Source organism: Hakea prostrata, chromosome 9 (genome assembly GCF_041222555.1).
Source record: "Hakea prostrata isolate BN-2017 chromosome 9, UWA_Hpros_2, whole genome shotgun sequence".
In the NCBI taxonomy this organism is placed as follows: domain Eukaryota; kingdom Viridiplantae; phylum Streptophyta; class Magnoliopsida; order Proteales; family Proteaceae; genus Hakea; species Hakea prostrata.
Window position 1 is genome coordinate 12,069,050 of NC_142608.1, and position 17,551 is coordinate 12,086,600.

The 17,551-nt window shown below is 38.2% G+C and overlaps 1 protein-coding gene across 1 annotated transcript; it reads right to left on the minus strand.

The window, feature by feature from the left end:
* Nucleotides 1–2,239: 2,239 nt before the first annotated feature.
* LOC149004673 (nucleic acid-binding protein) lies at nt 2,240–16,262 on the minus strand. Its single transcript, XM_089168026.1, has 8 exons — nt 15,402–16,262; nt 8,965–9,010; nt 8,457–8,506; nt 8,267–8,308; nt 6,303–6,416; nt 3,410–3,488; nt 3,250–3,321; nt 2,240–3,142 (listed from the first exon to the last, which is right to left on the minus strand). Exons 1-8 carry the CDS (start codon nt 16,049–16,051, stop codon nt 3,095–3,097), a joined length of 1,101 nt encoding a protein of 366 aa, XP_089024152.1. The 5' UTR covers nt 16,052–16,262; the 3' UTR covers nt 2,240–3,094.
* Between the last annotated feature and the right edge of the window lie 1,289 nt (nt 16,263–17,551).

The window sequence follows — 17,551 nt, forward strand, 5'->3', positions numbered from 1 at the left end:
AGGAAACACCCAAGTCGACCATTTCATCTAGCCCTTAACTTTTAGTTGGTGTGTGCAGTTAGAGCACAGAGTTGTTCAGTATTTGTTTCAGGGTGGTCTTTGCAGTTCTTCAGATCAATAGTCTACCAAAATGGATTCTTTTCCCGAGGGAAGAAGTGATGACTTACCCTTAAAAGACTTACCATGTACTAGCTCTTCCTGAGCGAAGTTGTCTCTGCTACTGGATGACTACTTAACACTGAGGAACTCGTTAAACCCCACAAGAAAGCTACTCATGGATGAATCCATGGTTGAGCAATTGAAGACTTTGTTTTCCCACCTTCCCTTCTTTCTCCTTCTTCTTTTCTAGGATTCTAACAATAGAAAGAGCAAACTGAGAAAGCTATGAACTATACTTACATAAGTATTGAGCTGGCGAATGAAGCTAGAGAAGTTGCTGTGCTTGAAGTATCTGGGCAGGGTGAACTGGGAGAAGTCCTGAGGTGACCAAACCACAAACCCAGTTCCCTCTTGATTCCAAGACACAATTCTTCTTCCATGATGATCATGTCTTTCATTTCTTTCTTCTTGTTCTTCTTGTTCTTCCTGTTCTTCCAGGAGATCATATGTCTTGCAGAGAAAAGGAGCCGGGCACTTAGTTCTTGGTGACTGGCTTGAGCTGCTCATTCTGCTTATTCCATGGTTTACCTCCATCTCCCCAGCCATTTTCAAGGTCACTGAAACCAGGCTGCTTACCCAACTTCTTGTTTATATTGGAAACCAAGTGTCTTTCAAAGACATAAAACAGCTTGCTTTGTTGTTTTCTCATTCTTATTATTTGATAAAGTAAGTTAATAAAATGCAAAGCCATTGGTTCTGAGACTTAGGGCAATAAAAGAAGTTTTGAGAAGAAAGGGTAGAAACAGTAGAAGACACATGGAAGTTTTGAATGGCCGCAAAATCTGACCAAAAAGTTGAAACCTCTCCTCCTAACTCTGAAATTTTTTCCTCACACACAGTACAGTTAGAGATGAACACACGACTCTTGTAGTATAGTGGATTTTTATTGGTTTGTTTTTGACTAGTATTTGCATATGAAAAAGCTATCTAAAGATAAATAAATCCACGTTTGGAAAGTTTTGGAAACCATCCATGGAAGGTTTTAAGAAGGTCCCCGAGCTTATGTCATCAGTTGAACGTTGAAACATATGACAAAGGGAGACAAAGCCAACAAAAAGCCCACGTACTCTATATTTGGATATGGGCAGAACAGGTCTACACTGTCTATATAAGTCTCAGACCTCTCAAGTTGGTCTTTCCCCTCTTAAATGTGTCGTGGAGGAGCACGAGGCAAATATAAATATTTTATTTCAAAGTAAAAGATCCAAGACAGAGAAAAATCCACTTGTGTATGAGACCTATATAGAAAGTGAATATCTATCACCTCCACCTGTATAGAGAATTTGGACTAATGGGTACTAATTATTTCAAGAATTGATGCAAATTACGTTACAAATAATATATTTTCCCCTTAAAAGATGAATAGGTGACCATTTTGTCCTTATTTCCATATGGCTCAATTGATATCCAACAAACCATGAGCCATAGTAGTCAAACTGGTGCTGTATATGGTTGTGGTTGTGGTTGTGGGTGTGTTGCCATTTTCAACTCTCCGACATGGGGTCATGACAGAAGAAATCAAGGTCTTTGATTTCATAATGGAAGAAGTAGCTTTTAGAACTTTAGACTAACTGACCTAAATCTTGTCCCCACCTTAACTTGCTATCATTGATTTTGAGCTCCAGAAAGAACTACTTGTAGCATGGACCATGGGGGATCTAAGGTGGCGCTGTCCCTTTAAAGCTTTAGGACTAGAGGCTCCACCCCACTCACTATAGAGTGAGAAAGAATTCTGGAAACTTTGTGTTTTCTTAAAGATGGCATGGCCCATGGCTGCCATTGTTTACTCAGGGCACCATCAGCATATGAGAGAGAGAGAGAGATGTCATTTCAACCAACGCATTGCAGTTGTATGAATTTTTCCAAAGATGTCTTGGCATTACAGAACACCTGGGGCCAATGAAGCAAGCAGAGCACATCATTGACTGAAATGCTTTTGGCATGAGAATCTACTCAGGGTCGGGCCCATTCAGATTATGAGTTGAAACCACTGCTGTGAAGCTCTTACTCCAGCATTGGTTGCATCAACGTGCCAATGTTTTCTCACCTGCTTGCTGCGCACCTTGAAATCTTGAATGCGAGGTTCATCCAATCATATCCATGCCAGAAGCTTCAAGGCTTTCTTGGTGCCACCTGGAGAATCACAGAAAAAGCTAATTATGTTTGTTAATTATATCCGATTGCTTATTTGGTAAGGCGTTATCTGGATAATTATTCAAATCTCCACTCAAATTAAGAACCGTTTTACTGTCTTACTATTGACTAATCTATACACTGGCCTGCAAGCAACTGGGCTAGGTTAGAAAGTATTTACTTCTGTACTTAAACTAAGCCAAAGAACAGAACAACTCATTTGGTTCTACGTTCAATGGTCCAATTCAGACAGACAACCTAATTCAATAAAATGTTATAAATTAATCATCTATCTATTTTAATATTTTTGTTCAGTCTTATGATCATTATTCATTACACAGAATCAAGATCCTCTTCCTCTCACGTCCATCCACTACATATTCACGAGCAAAACCCACCTATAAAAATTAATAAACCTCCCTGAAAGTGATGGCATTAAGTACAAAACCAACTGTAAACCAATATATAATTCTTTGTAGAAAAAAGAACCATTGCTTGGTCATGCGCAAACCACGCCAAATTACCACCTTCACCATAAATAAATTTCCAATCCATGTTGATATCCTACATCCTCTCCCTTGGCTCCTGCACCAGCATTCTGATAGGAAACCATCAAGTTTGATTTTCTTGTGCTACTTTATAGCTAGCCTTTATGGTTAAAATTGCAAAGAATTTGACAATCTTCAGTGTCTATCATCAGAGTCAAAAAACCATGCATATCAACCAATGCAGTCAGTGTCATCAACCCCACATAGAGATTGCCAACAACAAACACCCACAGCAGTTTGCATCAAAGGGCCTCTCACATAGCAACATCTGGGTCCAACCTTCTTTGAATTGCAGCAGCAGCCTGAGTTACAATCGGAACAAATTTGATATCAGTTACCTAGGAGAATGCAGTTGAAGTTTCATCACAAACTCACAAACTGGATGTAAATTAAGTGCCATTTTCCTCACCTCAAAGTTGCCGATCTTATATTGGTAAGCCATTTCTTCTTTTAGCTGAGCTTGCTCTTTCATAGCTTGTGCCTGCAGGGAAGAGAAAATAATTCAGAAAGCATTCTAAGAAGTCTGTCAAGGCATGAAAAGCAAAAAAAGCAGGATAGGAAGTCCTTACCATCCCGCTCTGCATAGAGCGTTTTAGAGCTTCCACCTGTTCCTCTTTATGTTTTTCACGCTCTCGCAGCAGTTCTTGCCTGGAAGGATAAAAAGAATTTGATCAGAACTTCAATTCCTACAAAGATACATTTCTATGTTGGTGTTTGCAACTAAAAAACTATTAGGGTAATAAAAACATATCCCATCTTTCACCTACAGCTGCTTCAGCTAGGGGCGGAACTAAGATTCAAAATTGGGGTGGGGTGGGGGGTGGGGGGGGGGGGGGGAATGAGAGTCCAGATCACCTCCCCATTGGTGAAGAACTAATGTTTTTTCACCACATATATTGTGTGTGGCCCATGCATGACCCACCTCTTAGTTATTTTATCATAATCCACATTCTGTGGGGCCCACACATATTTAAAAAATAGGTTAATTATTGATAATGATTTTCCCCCTCTAACATAGGCAAATTAAAGCAAAATTTTTTTTTTTTTTTTTTGGTGGGAGATGCAAACCAATGGTAGTTACTTTACCAACTATAGATATTTTACTCACAATATAAAATCAAATAACAAGAATTGTAAAAGAAATAAAGACTAAAATAAAATAAAAAGAATAACATAAAAAAATGAGAAAAAGAGAGAGAATACTTAATTGTGGAGAAGATTTTTTCCAAATTTTCCTTAACCCACGTTTGTAGAAAGAAAAGAGAAGAGAATAAATAGGAAGAAAAGAAGAGAGGGAGAGAATAAATATGAATTGAGGAGTTAGTTTCTAATTAGAAATGACATTTTGAATACCTAATTATGGAGAAGTTTTTTTTTTCAAATTTTCCTTGGCCCACTTTTGTAGAAAGAGAAGAGAATAAATAGGAAAAGAAGAGGAGAGAGGAGAGAATAAATAAGGATTGAGGAGTTGCTTTCTAATTAAGAATGACATTTATACCCGTTATTTTACGTTTAAAAACTATTCCCAATATTCAGAGGGAGGGGGGCAAATAGTGATATTTCACATATTGGAAGAGAAAAACTGGAAAAGTTAAAAAAACTAATCAAATATTTCAAAAAATGGAGGGGGGGGGGGGGGGCACGGCCCCCTCCGGTCCCAAACGTAGGTCTGCCTTTGGCCTCGGCTGTTGAACAGGGATTCTTTTGCATTCCTTGGAGTGCAGCAATTGGACTCAAAAGTTTATTCAATATCTCCTTGTCTATCTCTTACAAAGTCGGCCTATTTAATTGCCTAGGCTACTTTACAAATATAACTAGTAAAAGATAAAAACTAAGAAATAAAAACAACTAAAACTTAGCAACTAAAGAGAAGGTTAGCTAACTGAAAATCGGAACTAATGGAGGCTTTTCATCCAGACTTCTAGATATACAAGAATAATCATATTGTAACTAACAAAATTAGAAACTAAGCAGTGTAGGATTTGACTGGTCAAAGATCAACTAAGTCAAATTAGTAACTTAAATTTTGAGTCTTCTTCAAGCCCTTCTGGGGCTGGCTAGACTAGGTTCAATGCTTGTTCAATGAACTTGGTTCAATGGGGATTGGTCTTTTTTCTTAATATATTGACTAACAGTTAAAACATGTACAATGCTGAAATGTGCACATCCAACTTGCTTGATACTAAAATTCAGTTCAAGAGTATTTGAAGAAAAGATTCAATGCAAAAAGAATAAGGAGCATGCTAATGCATGACAGTCCAGCTACTGTAGGGTATGTGAGGAACAAATGTAGTCAGCCTTATCCTCCTCCTCCAGAAAGGCTGTTTCCAAGTCTTGAACCCACATTCAACACATAAGGGTAGAAGGAAGCTTTACTCACACAGGAACATGAGACGTGCATAAAGTTCTGATCATAAGTATTCTCTCATCGCTTCTTCTGTTTAAGATTTACAGAAACAGAAACCATTCCCCATTCCCCATTCCAGAGGCCAGCAACAATTCAGCCTTATCCCAACCAAATGAGGCAGACTACATGCGCCTGGGACCTCCAATCAGCTCTGTTCAAGGTCATACTAGATACAACTCCCAAGCTATGCATGTCTCTTTTCACTTTTCCTAAGAAATTTTAGGTTGCCAGGTCTTTTAGTTCCTCTAATCTTGAATTAAATCACTCTCCATGCAAAGGCATCCAAAGACTTTGTTGAGCATGGCCATGCTCAAACAAATTTCCCCTACCTAATCATGTATGGTAGCAACTCTCAAACCAGATCTAATACAATCATTCCTTACTAATTTCTTCCTGCTTTTGCCACCCATCCATCTCAACATCGTCATCTCTGCTACACTGAGTTGATGTTATGATGCTTCTTAACTGGCCAGCTTTCTGCACCATACATTGCAGTTGCTTATGACTGTGTTACGAAATTTTCTTTAAGTTTGAAAGGCATATGAAAATCATTAAACTGCAGATGCACCACTCTATTTCATGCATCTTATTCTAATTCTATCAGAAAAACATCCTGTGTCACCTTTTTTTATTTATGATTTGAGTAACCTAAAATAACCAACCACCTTTGCAGAATCCCTCTCATCAAGTTTCACCACTTCATTATCCATCCCAATGCAACCAAAGTTAAGCCAAACATCCCAAATACCCTCTGCCTCAGCACCAACTCCCCCATCCCCATGAACAAAATTCTATTTCACATTTTTATTTTTTGAATTGTCTCCTCTCAAAGCAACTTGAAAACTTGGCTACTCAGTTTCCACTTAAATTAACATAAGATAATAACACATCATAATTTTATTTGCCAAACCACACAGCATTTCATACTGGATTCTACCCAAAGACGAGGAAAAAAAGGAAAGCAAGAGATTTTGAAGGGGGTGGGGGGAGGGTGTGGTAACATCTTAATTTTATGCAGGAACCTTAGACTCAATATCAAATTAGCAGAGACTTACCGACGCTGTTCTTCATCATTGAACACTACACGCTCAGTTGGCAAAAATTTTTTAAAACCTCTCTTCATTTCTTTCTCCATTTTACGCCTGTGATAGGCATCTAAATCATAATACCTGCAACCATAAGGTTTTTTTTACATGTTAAAGTAGCACAAATTAATTAAACATATGTTTAAATCTGCATAACTTCATCTACATTGAATTAGCTTGGGTTGGATCAGATTAGAGCAGCTAAACATAGTAAGAGTAAGTGTAACCAGCCCCAGACAAGGTCAAAAGAAGGCCCAAGCCCATGTGGAAGTAGGAGCCAAACCAAGAGGGGCTGAAGCCCAGGGGCAAATTGGTCATTTTCCACCCCCGGCTTGAGCCCTACTTAGTTGGATCAGGTCCAGCTAATATTTTGGAGTTTAATTCTGCTTTTTTATTTTATTTGGAGTCCTAGTTGGCAAGTTATTCAGTCATTTGTTTGTTGTTGGTTATGATAAGGTTGTTAGCTGGTTAGGATAGGGTTACTTATCTTAAGGGGCTTTATCTTAGAGGTTTTGTTCTGAGATTAGTAGTTGAGTCCTAATTTAGTAAGTATTTGTTGGATCCCAATTAGTTAGGGAGTCCCCCTAGTGAAATCAAATTGGGTTTTGAAGGCTATACATGGCCTAGTCGTTGGGTGCTTAGGCAGTTTTGATTAATGAATAAAGATTGATTTGAGAATTGGCTTGAGAAAGTTGTGGGACCCTTAGGGTGGCCTGTGGCTGGGTTTTGTGGTCTTGGTTCCTCAATTCAAGATCTTCATCTTCTTCTTCAAGCATTCAACTACAAGTTCCAGCAAGTGTTGTGAGTTACTAGAAGTCCCTTAACCTCTCCCCATCTCCCTCAACCATAGCAAGCACCCTCCCAGCCCTATCCCTAACCCTAACCATTGTAGCCCTTCGCCTTCTCTTCTTCTTCCCTGCGATACAGCATGCCCACTCCCCTGTTTACCTTAATTCCCAGCCCCTTTGGATCACATTCAACCCTCCCTAGAGTTGCCCTAAACTACTGAACCTATTCCTATCAGTATTTGGCCAATCTGAAAATTTCTGCAGCGCATTTCCTCCTCGGGATTTTCTGCAGAATTTTCACACCTTAAAAATATCCAAATTCAGACCTTAACCCAAGTCCAGCCATTGTTTGAGCCCAAGAACAACCCCAAAACCTCAGTTTCAGCCATTCCCCTTTGCTGGAATTTCCTCGGCTAACCTAAGTCTAGGGATTTTACCCAATTATGCCTAACCCCAGACCGAGGTTACATTAGTAAGATCCTAAGAAATTTAATCTTCTCACTTGGGGAGTCTAAAACCGCAAACTCATATGCTTTACAACATTGCTTAGGATACCACATGACATCCTATACATCAACTATTTGAGCTTTGGCTTAGGTCTAAACTCAACAACCCAAACTGAGCTTCATAGCTGCGCTTTGCCAGCATGTGTTCAGATCGAAGGCTAGACCAACCTTCTGTCTAATAGAATACCTTGGGACTTAACACTGAGCGAAACCAGAAAGAAGACAAAACACAAGATGAATGCATATAATACCCAAAAACTATTGATAAGAATATTGAAAAGGTTTGTGGAAGATAGCTTTCAGTTTTAACAACAAAAACTCTCTAACTGAGCCTCATCCCAACTGAATGAGTCAGCTAAATGAATCTTGCTCTGTCCTTGAATTTAAAGTCATAGGTGTAACTACAAAAAATATCAGTTTTAACTTAAATTCAATATTAAGCATTCAGCAAATACCTATAAGACTTACAATTAATGTGCTTAAATAGAAGAACACTTGCTCAACAATATGGTGGAATATAAAGGAAAACAGAATGATGGACAACAAAGGGATGTATTTTCTGCTATAGTAGAATAACCATGTCAAGTGTCAATTAGAATTAATGAACCAGCTTTTGAATGCTAATGGATCAAAGCCTTACTTTTTTGAAGGAAAGGTAGCTGTATTGTGGTCCTCCATGAATCTGTCAGAGGCAATTTTTTTAGCTCATATACTAGAATACTATACAAACAAAACCAGAGTGTGGCATCTACCATGCAGGATATTTATTTCTATTTTTTGCTTCATCAAAAGTTGTTCACTATAGTAAGAACGTCAGTGTGGTGTCTTACTGTTTGAACATTTCCTTTTCTTCTCGATTAGACAAAGCTTCCAGGTTTACCTGCAGTGCAAATTTCAAGGTCTTACAAAGAATACTAGCAATCTCCATAGGAATGTATTAACTTTGTTAACTCAAGTTAGCAGAACACCATAAAATATTTTACCTGTACAATCAAAGACATCAGACATAAATGGTACCTTTTAATGGGGGGAAATGATACAATATACCATTTTGTCACATGTTAGACATTTTCCAGGGTAACTCCACCACCCTCCAAAAAAATAGTACAATTTAATTTACATAGCAAAAAGTATGATTTAGCCAATTTGCATTATTGTTTAGGCTGCAAATAAGGTTGTCATTAAGCTGCCAAACCCGAAGCTATATTATAGGATGATCTTCAGTTGCACCATCAACCCTTCACAACCACAAAATCCCCACACCTTGAAAGGTAAATAAGCAATGCTAGTAATAGAAAATTTTCTCCTTAACAGAGACGCATTGTAGGATGATTGTACCTGTTTTACCTCTGCCAACCACGCTGTAAACTCTGGTCGTTTGTTCCTCCAAGAAAACATAGATTTATCAGAGAAAGAAGAAAAAAGGTAAAGCACCAACAAAGCTAACAAGGAACCAGTACACAAAAGTATTAGCAACTTCAAGCCATAAACAACAGTGTGAGCCAATAGCAAAAATGAGCTTCTCTATTTGCCTCGTAGGAAGGCATGCATAGAATTATGACCACATGATCAGTAACATATCCACATTTACTACCAAATATACTATAGCAGGGGCACATAATATTAGCAACTTCAGACATAAACAGCATGAGAGACAATAGCAACAATTAGCTACTCTATTTGCACTAAAGGAAAACGTGATCGGAAGCACAAACATAGGATTGATAACGTAGCAGCATTTACCACTACAGTGATTATAGCAGTGGCATTCAACTTCTAGACTATGAATAGCACAAAACGGGGGGAGGGGGATTTCTAGAGCAGCTATAAGAGGCAACAAAAGATCCAATCTTCCACTTCCCAGTTCCTAGGTCACCAAAGCATTATCTCCAACAGTTTCGACATGTAATAAGACTATGTTTCTACATGTAGAGCCAATTTGAATCATCATGAACCAGACTTCTACCCCCAGAGGATCTTAAACGCTACGACAGTATGATTGCAAGACAGAGAATTCAAAAGGTAAGTATCTAACTTTTTCAATAAAACCAAATCCCAAGAAAGTAAAGCAAGCAGGAACTCTAGAAGAGCATGGAAAAGTTCAACAGAGAATTAGAAAGGGCCCTATAACTGCCTGGAAATGACGATTGGCTACATAAACATTCAGAATATCCAATCCCAGGAAACCATCACAAGGAAGGCCCTACTCATTTGGGGCGAGGGGAATGTTGATAACAGGGAATTGAAGCCTAAGCTTAGAAGGCCTACTTAACATGCTCATGGGATAATATGTTTGAATCTACTATAACCAAATTCACATCTACTTCAATCGAAAAAGGAGCAACCCCTATTCAAAGCCCCCCCCCTCCTAAAAAAGAAAAACCCTCACTGGAACTGAAATCAATAATGTCTAAAAGATATCTGAAATCTGAAAATTGGGAAACTTTTGCTCTCAAAACTTACACAATCAGATGAAAGAAGGATATTTCTCAATCTGAAAACCCAACCTAAGTAAAAAATGCAGCAACTAGCTCAAGTGCGGATGGAACTCGATTTAAATGGATATAAGTTCTCGGATCATGGACGACTGTGGATAAATAGCTAGAATCAGATTAACATCTTAGGATATATCAACTTATTGGAAAAGATTTTAGAATTGTTAGATATATGAGAAGAAGAATCAACATAGATTCTATATGATAGACTGGAAGTGCTGGTTAAAAAAAACTAAGGAATTAGATTAATATAAATTTTAGCATATTGAGGGATACAAATAAGAGAACTGAAGTGGAAATCGTAGTATCTAAAGATTCAACAAAATGATGTGGATGTTAAAAGAATTGGTGATAGGAATCATAGGACAATATCCATCATACTAGTGTTTGAAGAAGAGGTAATCAGTATAATTAGTGCCTACTCACCCCAAATAGCATTAGATGAGAATCTTAGTACAAGTTTCTGACTCATGGGTAGATTATTCAAGGAGCAAATAATTGAAGGTAGAGATCTAAAAGGAAATGTTGGATGGTAAAGGTTATGAACAAGTTCATAAAGGATATTGTTTGGAGACGCTGTCAGGGTGGGACTTCAGTTTTTAATTTGACGTGGCTTATGATTTATCAATACTAAACACATGCTTTGAAAAGAAGAGTATGACATTTATAATCTTCAGAAATTGAAATAGATTCCTCTCTAACTAAAAGGACAAATAAGTTTACAGGAAAAGATCGTAATAGTATACACTTACACTAAGGGAGAGCTGAACCATGCAACATAGACAATTTAGACATAGATATGTGTATTTAAATGTTGAAAAATAAGAAATGTTAAGGAATTTTCCCAGGATATGAAGTTGAATCTTAAAAATAGAAAACTTGAAACATTTTCTGAAAGATTAGTCAAACTGGAAGGTAGGGATTTGATGGAGACTAATATGATGTCGAACCAGATAAGTACAGAATTACAGATATTAAGAGAACTGCTTAAGAAGTTGTAAGAGAATCTAAAGGAAAATTTGCTGGTGGGATGATGAAACTTAGGCAACCATCAAAGCTAAGAATGGATTATAAAATGTAAAAATTTGCTACAAATGTAGCTAAGAAAATAATAGGAAAAGCCAGGGATGATGAGAATCTTCATAACATTCTGAGCACAAAAAAAGGGGAAAATTCTATTAAGTAGCTTAAGGAAAAGTAGACATTTCAACCATATAGATGCATTAAAAGTGAAGATGATAAGATTGATGAGGATATTAAGTAGAGGAGGAAAAAAACTATCTCTACAACTTATTAAATTAAAAATAATAATAGTAAGAGAGCTTTCAAAGGTTGCAAATAACCATCAAGAAAACATAGGTCTTAGATGCATATGAAAAAGTAGGGTGTCTACACTTTAAAGAAAAGGGAGATAAAAAGGAGACAAAAGTAGGTAAAACATCAGTCCTGCAGGCATAGAAGTGTAGGAAAAACATAGGAATCTATGGAATAACCTGGCTAACTAAGTTTTCAGCTTAAGTTATTAGCACAAGAAAATTTTCAAATGGAAGTGGGAAAGCATTCAGGTTCTGAATTTTAAAAATAGGTGATATATCAAGCTATAGCCTGTAATAACTACAGAAGAATAAAACTTAAGAAGTTATGTGATTTAAGGGATGGATTATTTGAAAACCTACCTAAGAGGCTAAGATGCGAAACTGATATACAGATAACCAGTTTGGTGTTATGCCAGGAGAACTAACAACAAAAGCTATTTATTTGCTTAGGATATTAAGAGAACAATGTAGAGAATATAAGAAGGATCTATACAATATAATTCTAGATTTCAAAACATCCAACTAAAAGCCAGAAGCCAGGATCTGAGATGAGCTGGTAAATTTGCTTAGGCCAAATTAGGGTATTGGTTTGGTAGGAACTCGATTGCTGATGGGGTTAAAAATCGAGCCGTTAAAACCAAACCGCACCGGCAAGTTATAGCTTGAACCGGCCTGAGCCAAACCTTAATGGGCTATGTTTGGGCTGAAGGGGGCACAACCTGCACCAGCTAGTAACCAAACTGCAACCTGTTTTACAGTTTTACATTAAATACTGTTTGAGTTTGTCATATTACCACTAGGTAGTTGGTATAGACAATCAGCAAAAATTAAGCATGAATTCAAAGATCGAATAGTCATTTTACTACTAGTAAGGGACAATCAAAAGGATTAAGTATGAATTCCCAACTGAATGTATTAACTTTGTTTAAACTGAGTAAATACTCATCCAATCTAGAGGTATTTCTTTTGCATATCAAACTAAATACCAACTCAAAAAATAAACGGATTTCAGGGGGGGGGGGGAATCTACATTCTCACAGAACAAGAACTCAATTTCAATACAATCAATCATAGCACAAGATAGAATCTAAAAGGGTTTTTGGTTTGAGGATTTGTTTTTGGAGGACCATCCGGAGGAGCCTAAGGAATAAGCTTGCAATCTTTATGTTCTAGGTTCTTGATTTCTATAGGGCGGGTAGGTTTTCTACAATGTGGAGTGACTTCTACAAATTGACAGATAGCAATTTTGCTTTGCATAGAGTTTTGGCTTTTGTTGCAGGATGCTCGACTATTTCTTTTTGTACTTTTTCTTGCATACCATAAACCGTTAGCCAAAATTGTTAGTCAGCCCAAACCCAAGCCGCACCAAACCGAAACCGTTATTTTGCTAATGGGCCGTGTTAGGGCTAGGTGTTTTTCAGCCCAAAACCGCCCCAAACTGCACCATTGACGCCCCTAGGTTAAATCAAGTGAGTGTAGGGAAGTCTAATGGTGAAGGTTCAATGGTATTTCGATAATGGAATATTACTGGAACCAAAGTAGCAGCAAATAAGGGTTTGGCTATCAGGATTCAGGAAAGAAGATTAAGGAATCTAGTGTTTCTAATGGTCAGAATAGAATGCCACAAGGATCAAGTCTCCCAATAGCTTTTAGAGAGATTTGATCTAAATATGGTAGTAATCTGATGGTTGAAATGGTCTATAGAGATCAAGGGTTGAGAAAGAACAGTCAGGGAAGAAACTAAAAGTTAGGGATAAGACAAATCAGCCACCATTGGAGATCTAATCTGGAATAAGAAGAGGGAAGATAATTGTTGCAGGCTATGCTCCAAATGAGATCCAATAACTAGAAGCGTAGTCCAGCAATTGCAGCATCAACAACTTGAATAGGACAGGGATCAACCAGTGGAGGAGAAAACCAAACCATAGGAAACTGTGGTCTGGTTCTCCTTTAGGAAATGATTCAATGGTTCCCTTGAGTGACTGCAACTAATCTTAAGATATTGCTAACACACTTGAGCCAGCAGAGAGCAACCAGCAACATGAATGAAGCTAGAGAGATCAAGCAAAGCAGAACTAGGGTTTACTCGAAGAATTCAGTAAAGAGGAATGGGAATTAGAACAGCTCTCAAAAGTCAGCAATGCTCGAAACAAAATTTTCATGCATTAAACTGTGGCTCAACTGAACAATACGAATTATTTATTTATAGCTACAATGCTGACATAGAAGGAATCTCTACACCTTCCTACACCAAATAGTGCGGGTGCAGGTAAGTCCCTGCACTGGTTGATTTTAAAGAGCCAAACTCATCACCATATGGATTTCATTGACTTACACAATGCTTATGATAGTCCCTAGAGAGATATTCTGCAATTATTAGAGAGAAGAGTTTCAAGTGAATGTGTGGGCATACTTAAAGATATGTATAACTGATTGGTGAGTAGAGCAAGCACTGTGGAGGAGCAGGGTATTGAATTTCAAGTTACAGTTGAATTACATAAAGGATCAGCTTTAAGCCCAAATCTGTTCACGTTAATCATTCATAAGTTGAGTACAGATATTCAAGATCAGATCCCATCATCTATACTTCTTGCTGATAATATGTTTTGATGGATGAAAAAAAAAAGAGCGAGGAATTTTGAAGATCCACATATGGTGTAAAATGTTTTACAGATGAGCAAAATAGAAGTAAGTATATGGTGTTTAACTTTAGAAATACTAGGATTGTAAATGAGGTGGTAGAATTTGATGATAGGGAGTTAACGGAATTTGAAAATTTTAGATGACTAGATTCAATCATAATAAAGAAAGAGAAATAAAGGATGATTTTGAAAGAAATTCAAATATGATAGATGACATAGAGGTATACTGTCTAGAGTGTCATATGATTGATATGTTGCTTTAATACTTAAGAAGGAAAATTTTGTACTTCAGTTATACGATTAATACTCAAAAGGATAATTTTTTAGGTCAGTTATAAAACTATCAATGATGTATGGAGCTGAATGTTGGGCAGTGAAGAAACAACAAGTGGATAAACCTAGTGTAACTGAAATTACGATGTTGAGATAGACAAGCAGTAAAACTGGAAAGGGTAAATTAAGGAATGTACAAATCAGATCTACCTTAGAAGAAGCTCTGTTACACGACAAGTTGCGAGAAAGCCATTTGTGCAACAAGGCCTTTAAATGCTCAAATACAGACGGGTAATCCTTGGACTGGAGTGGCTAAAAGAGCAATGGGTAAGCTTCAAATGATTCAGGAAGACATGGTGAGTTAAGACATGTATGATTAGGACTAGTAACAAGCAAGGCTTTACCCTCCTGTCTCCCGCATGAAGGCCGGAGTACATCACCCCCCCCCTCTCTTCTCCCCCTTGTACATTCTTTCTCTCTCCCTTTGGGGATCTTGGTAATGATAGTTTATTTATCCAACAAAAAAGAAAAACAAGCAAGGCTTTGAAGAGAGCTGACTGAAGGAAAAGGACACATATAGCCGCTCCATTTAGTTGGGATAAGGCTAACTGCAGTTGAAACTATGACCCTGTAAGTCTATAACCAACTCATTTGGAAAGGGCTGGACTGCAACTCTAAAATGGTCCAATCTTCTAAGTCTGACTTGGCAGCAGGCTCAATCAAACCTTCTAACCCACCAACCATCCACTCCAAATTTCTTTGCAACCCTAAGGTGATACCTTCTAATTAGAGCTCAGTCTAAATGGCGAGTATCACAAATTCAATACGAAGGAGTCCAAACCGAATGGAAAAACTTCAAGCAAACAATTTCTTGTTTTTTTCATCTTTTCAAAAAGCTAGGCACTAGGACCTCAGAAAGTTGTAAGCACAAGAACTAACATTAAAATTACAGGAAACACTTCGAATGCATATTTATCCTAGTTCAGACAATAATAATAATAGCGAGAAAACCCAAATAACGGAATGATGCAATTGCAAGCAATACTTACCACATGTCAGTTTCCCTGATAATGCCGTACTTTCCCCATGAATTCGTGACCGCTCCCTTCTTCCCAGCCTCCTTTCGTTTCTCTTTCTTTTTCTTCTTACGCTCATGCTTCTTCTTCTTCTCCTCACTTCTCTCTCTCTTCCCCCCCTTCCTATCCTTCTCCTTCTCACGTTCCCTTCGTCGTCGTCGACGTTTCTCCTTCTCAAGCTCCCTCTCCTTTCTCTTTCTCCGCTCCCTCTGTTTCCTCCGTCGCCGCTCATCTTCGCTCTCACTCTCCTCAGAGGAGTAGTCCGAACCATCAGATTCGGAATCAGTAGCAGAATCATCAGACTCCGAGTAATCAGAAGAATGCGAGGATGAAGACGCATCGTCCTCGCCGCGACGCTTTCTAGATCTTCTATCGGAACTTCTTCGTCTGCGCTTGTGCTTACTTCTGCTCACCTTTCTGTCTCGGCTACGGTCCCTCTCATCTTCGCTGCCGTCGGAATCAGAGTCAGAGTCCTCGTCGTCGGATACTTGTTCTTTTCTCCTTTTGGATCCCTTCCCGTGATCTCTCTTCGATGGCACTTTGTCTTTTCCCTTGCTGCTTTCTTCTTCGTCTTCTTCTTCGACATCTCTACTAGAGAGATTTCCGTTTCGATCTTTCGCCATTAGAGAGAAAGTATGATGCTTGGTTCAGCTACTCCTAAAGAAATGAGTTTCCTGGACTTCGGAGATGAACGAGAGCTTCGGTTCTGTAATATATACTGGGGACTCCCGTGGCGGCAAAAGAGATGGGGGTGAGATCAATGGCCATTTCATACGTTGATGCTCTCTTGTGCGTTCTTCATTGGCTTCTTCTTAGTGCCTCTGTCACAACAGCTTGAAAACCAAATTAGGATTTTTTTTACCCCCAAAAAAAAAAAAAATACCGGTAGGATTTTTCTTTTTCTATGTTGATGCCATTGTGGACACTCCCATTGGCTTAAATTAAGATTTTTTTCTTTCTTTTTAATAACATTGGGTTGAAGTTGTTAACCATAAGAGTGATCTATTAATTCTTTGGTTAAGCCCTTAGGATTGCAACAAGTTCAGGTTGAATTAGGTGTTTTTAAAACCCCAATCTTGGCCTACAAGGCGAGGCTAAATTAATCATATACTTGACTTTAACCCTAGCCCGGTCCATAATCATAAAACAATAAATGATATACAACAGCATATGGTTGTCATTATTGAATAAAAAAATAACTAATAAAGTTGAAATCAAATACTCAACCCATACTTGGCTTTGACCCTAACTAAGACTACCCTGATTGGGCCATAATTGTTAGGGTTAGAATCTCAAACTCAAACACAATCGACTAAACCTCCACAAGACCATGGGCACCTTTCTGTTTTAGGGTATTCTTATCAAGTCTGAATATTTTTATGTTTGGTACTAGCATGGATCCTACATTGTTTAGATCAAAGGTTAAATGGGGCGTAAAAGGCTTGAGCCCTCTGAAAAAAGTTTTACGGTGGTTTAGTCTTGGAGAGTGGCACAATTATGTGATTTTTCTTGGTTGTCTTATGAACCATGTGGTTTTTTTATGGCCACTCCCCTACCCAAATATATTTTTGAGACACAAAATATAGAAGAGTTAAATGGGCCCCCCCCACCCCCGGGGGGGGGGGGGCCCGGAGCTCCCCCCGGGGACCCGAATTTTTTATTTTTTTCAAAACCCCCCCCATGACATTGGGCCATATAGTATGGAGCCATTCCACATTGGTTTGGTTTAGAGAGTTAACCCATATTTTATATGGGTTTGCCACAAAAAATTGCATGCGGGACACTAAATTTTATAACGTCATTTGGGTGTGAGACGGTTTTTTTTTTTTTTTCCCCCTTGTTTTCCCAATATTTTATATGTTTGGTACAAGCATGGATCTTGTTGTAGCTTAAATCAAAGGTTAAAGACAATTATGGATTTTCGGTGCCTATGAACCACGTCATGTGTTTATGACTTGGGCCAAAACCTGGGGTTTTGTTAAGGTCCCAACACCCCCCCTACGTTTTTCCCTTTGGGGTGGGGGGCGGGGGGGGAAGGGAACCCCCCTCTGTTTGTTCCTACATATCAAGGAGATTTTTCTCCTTATCTTTCCCTTTCTTTCTTCTTTCTTATACCTCGAATT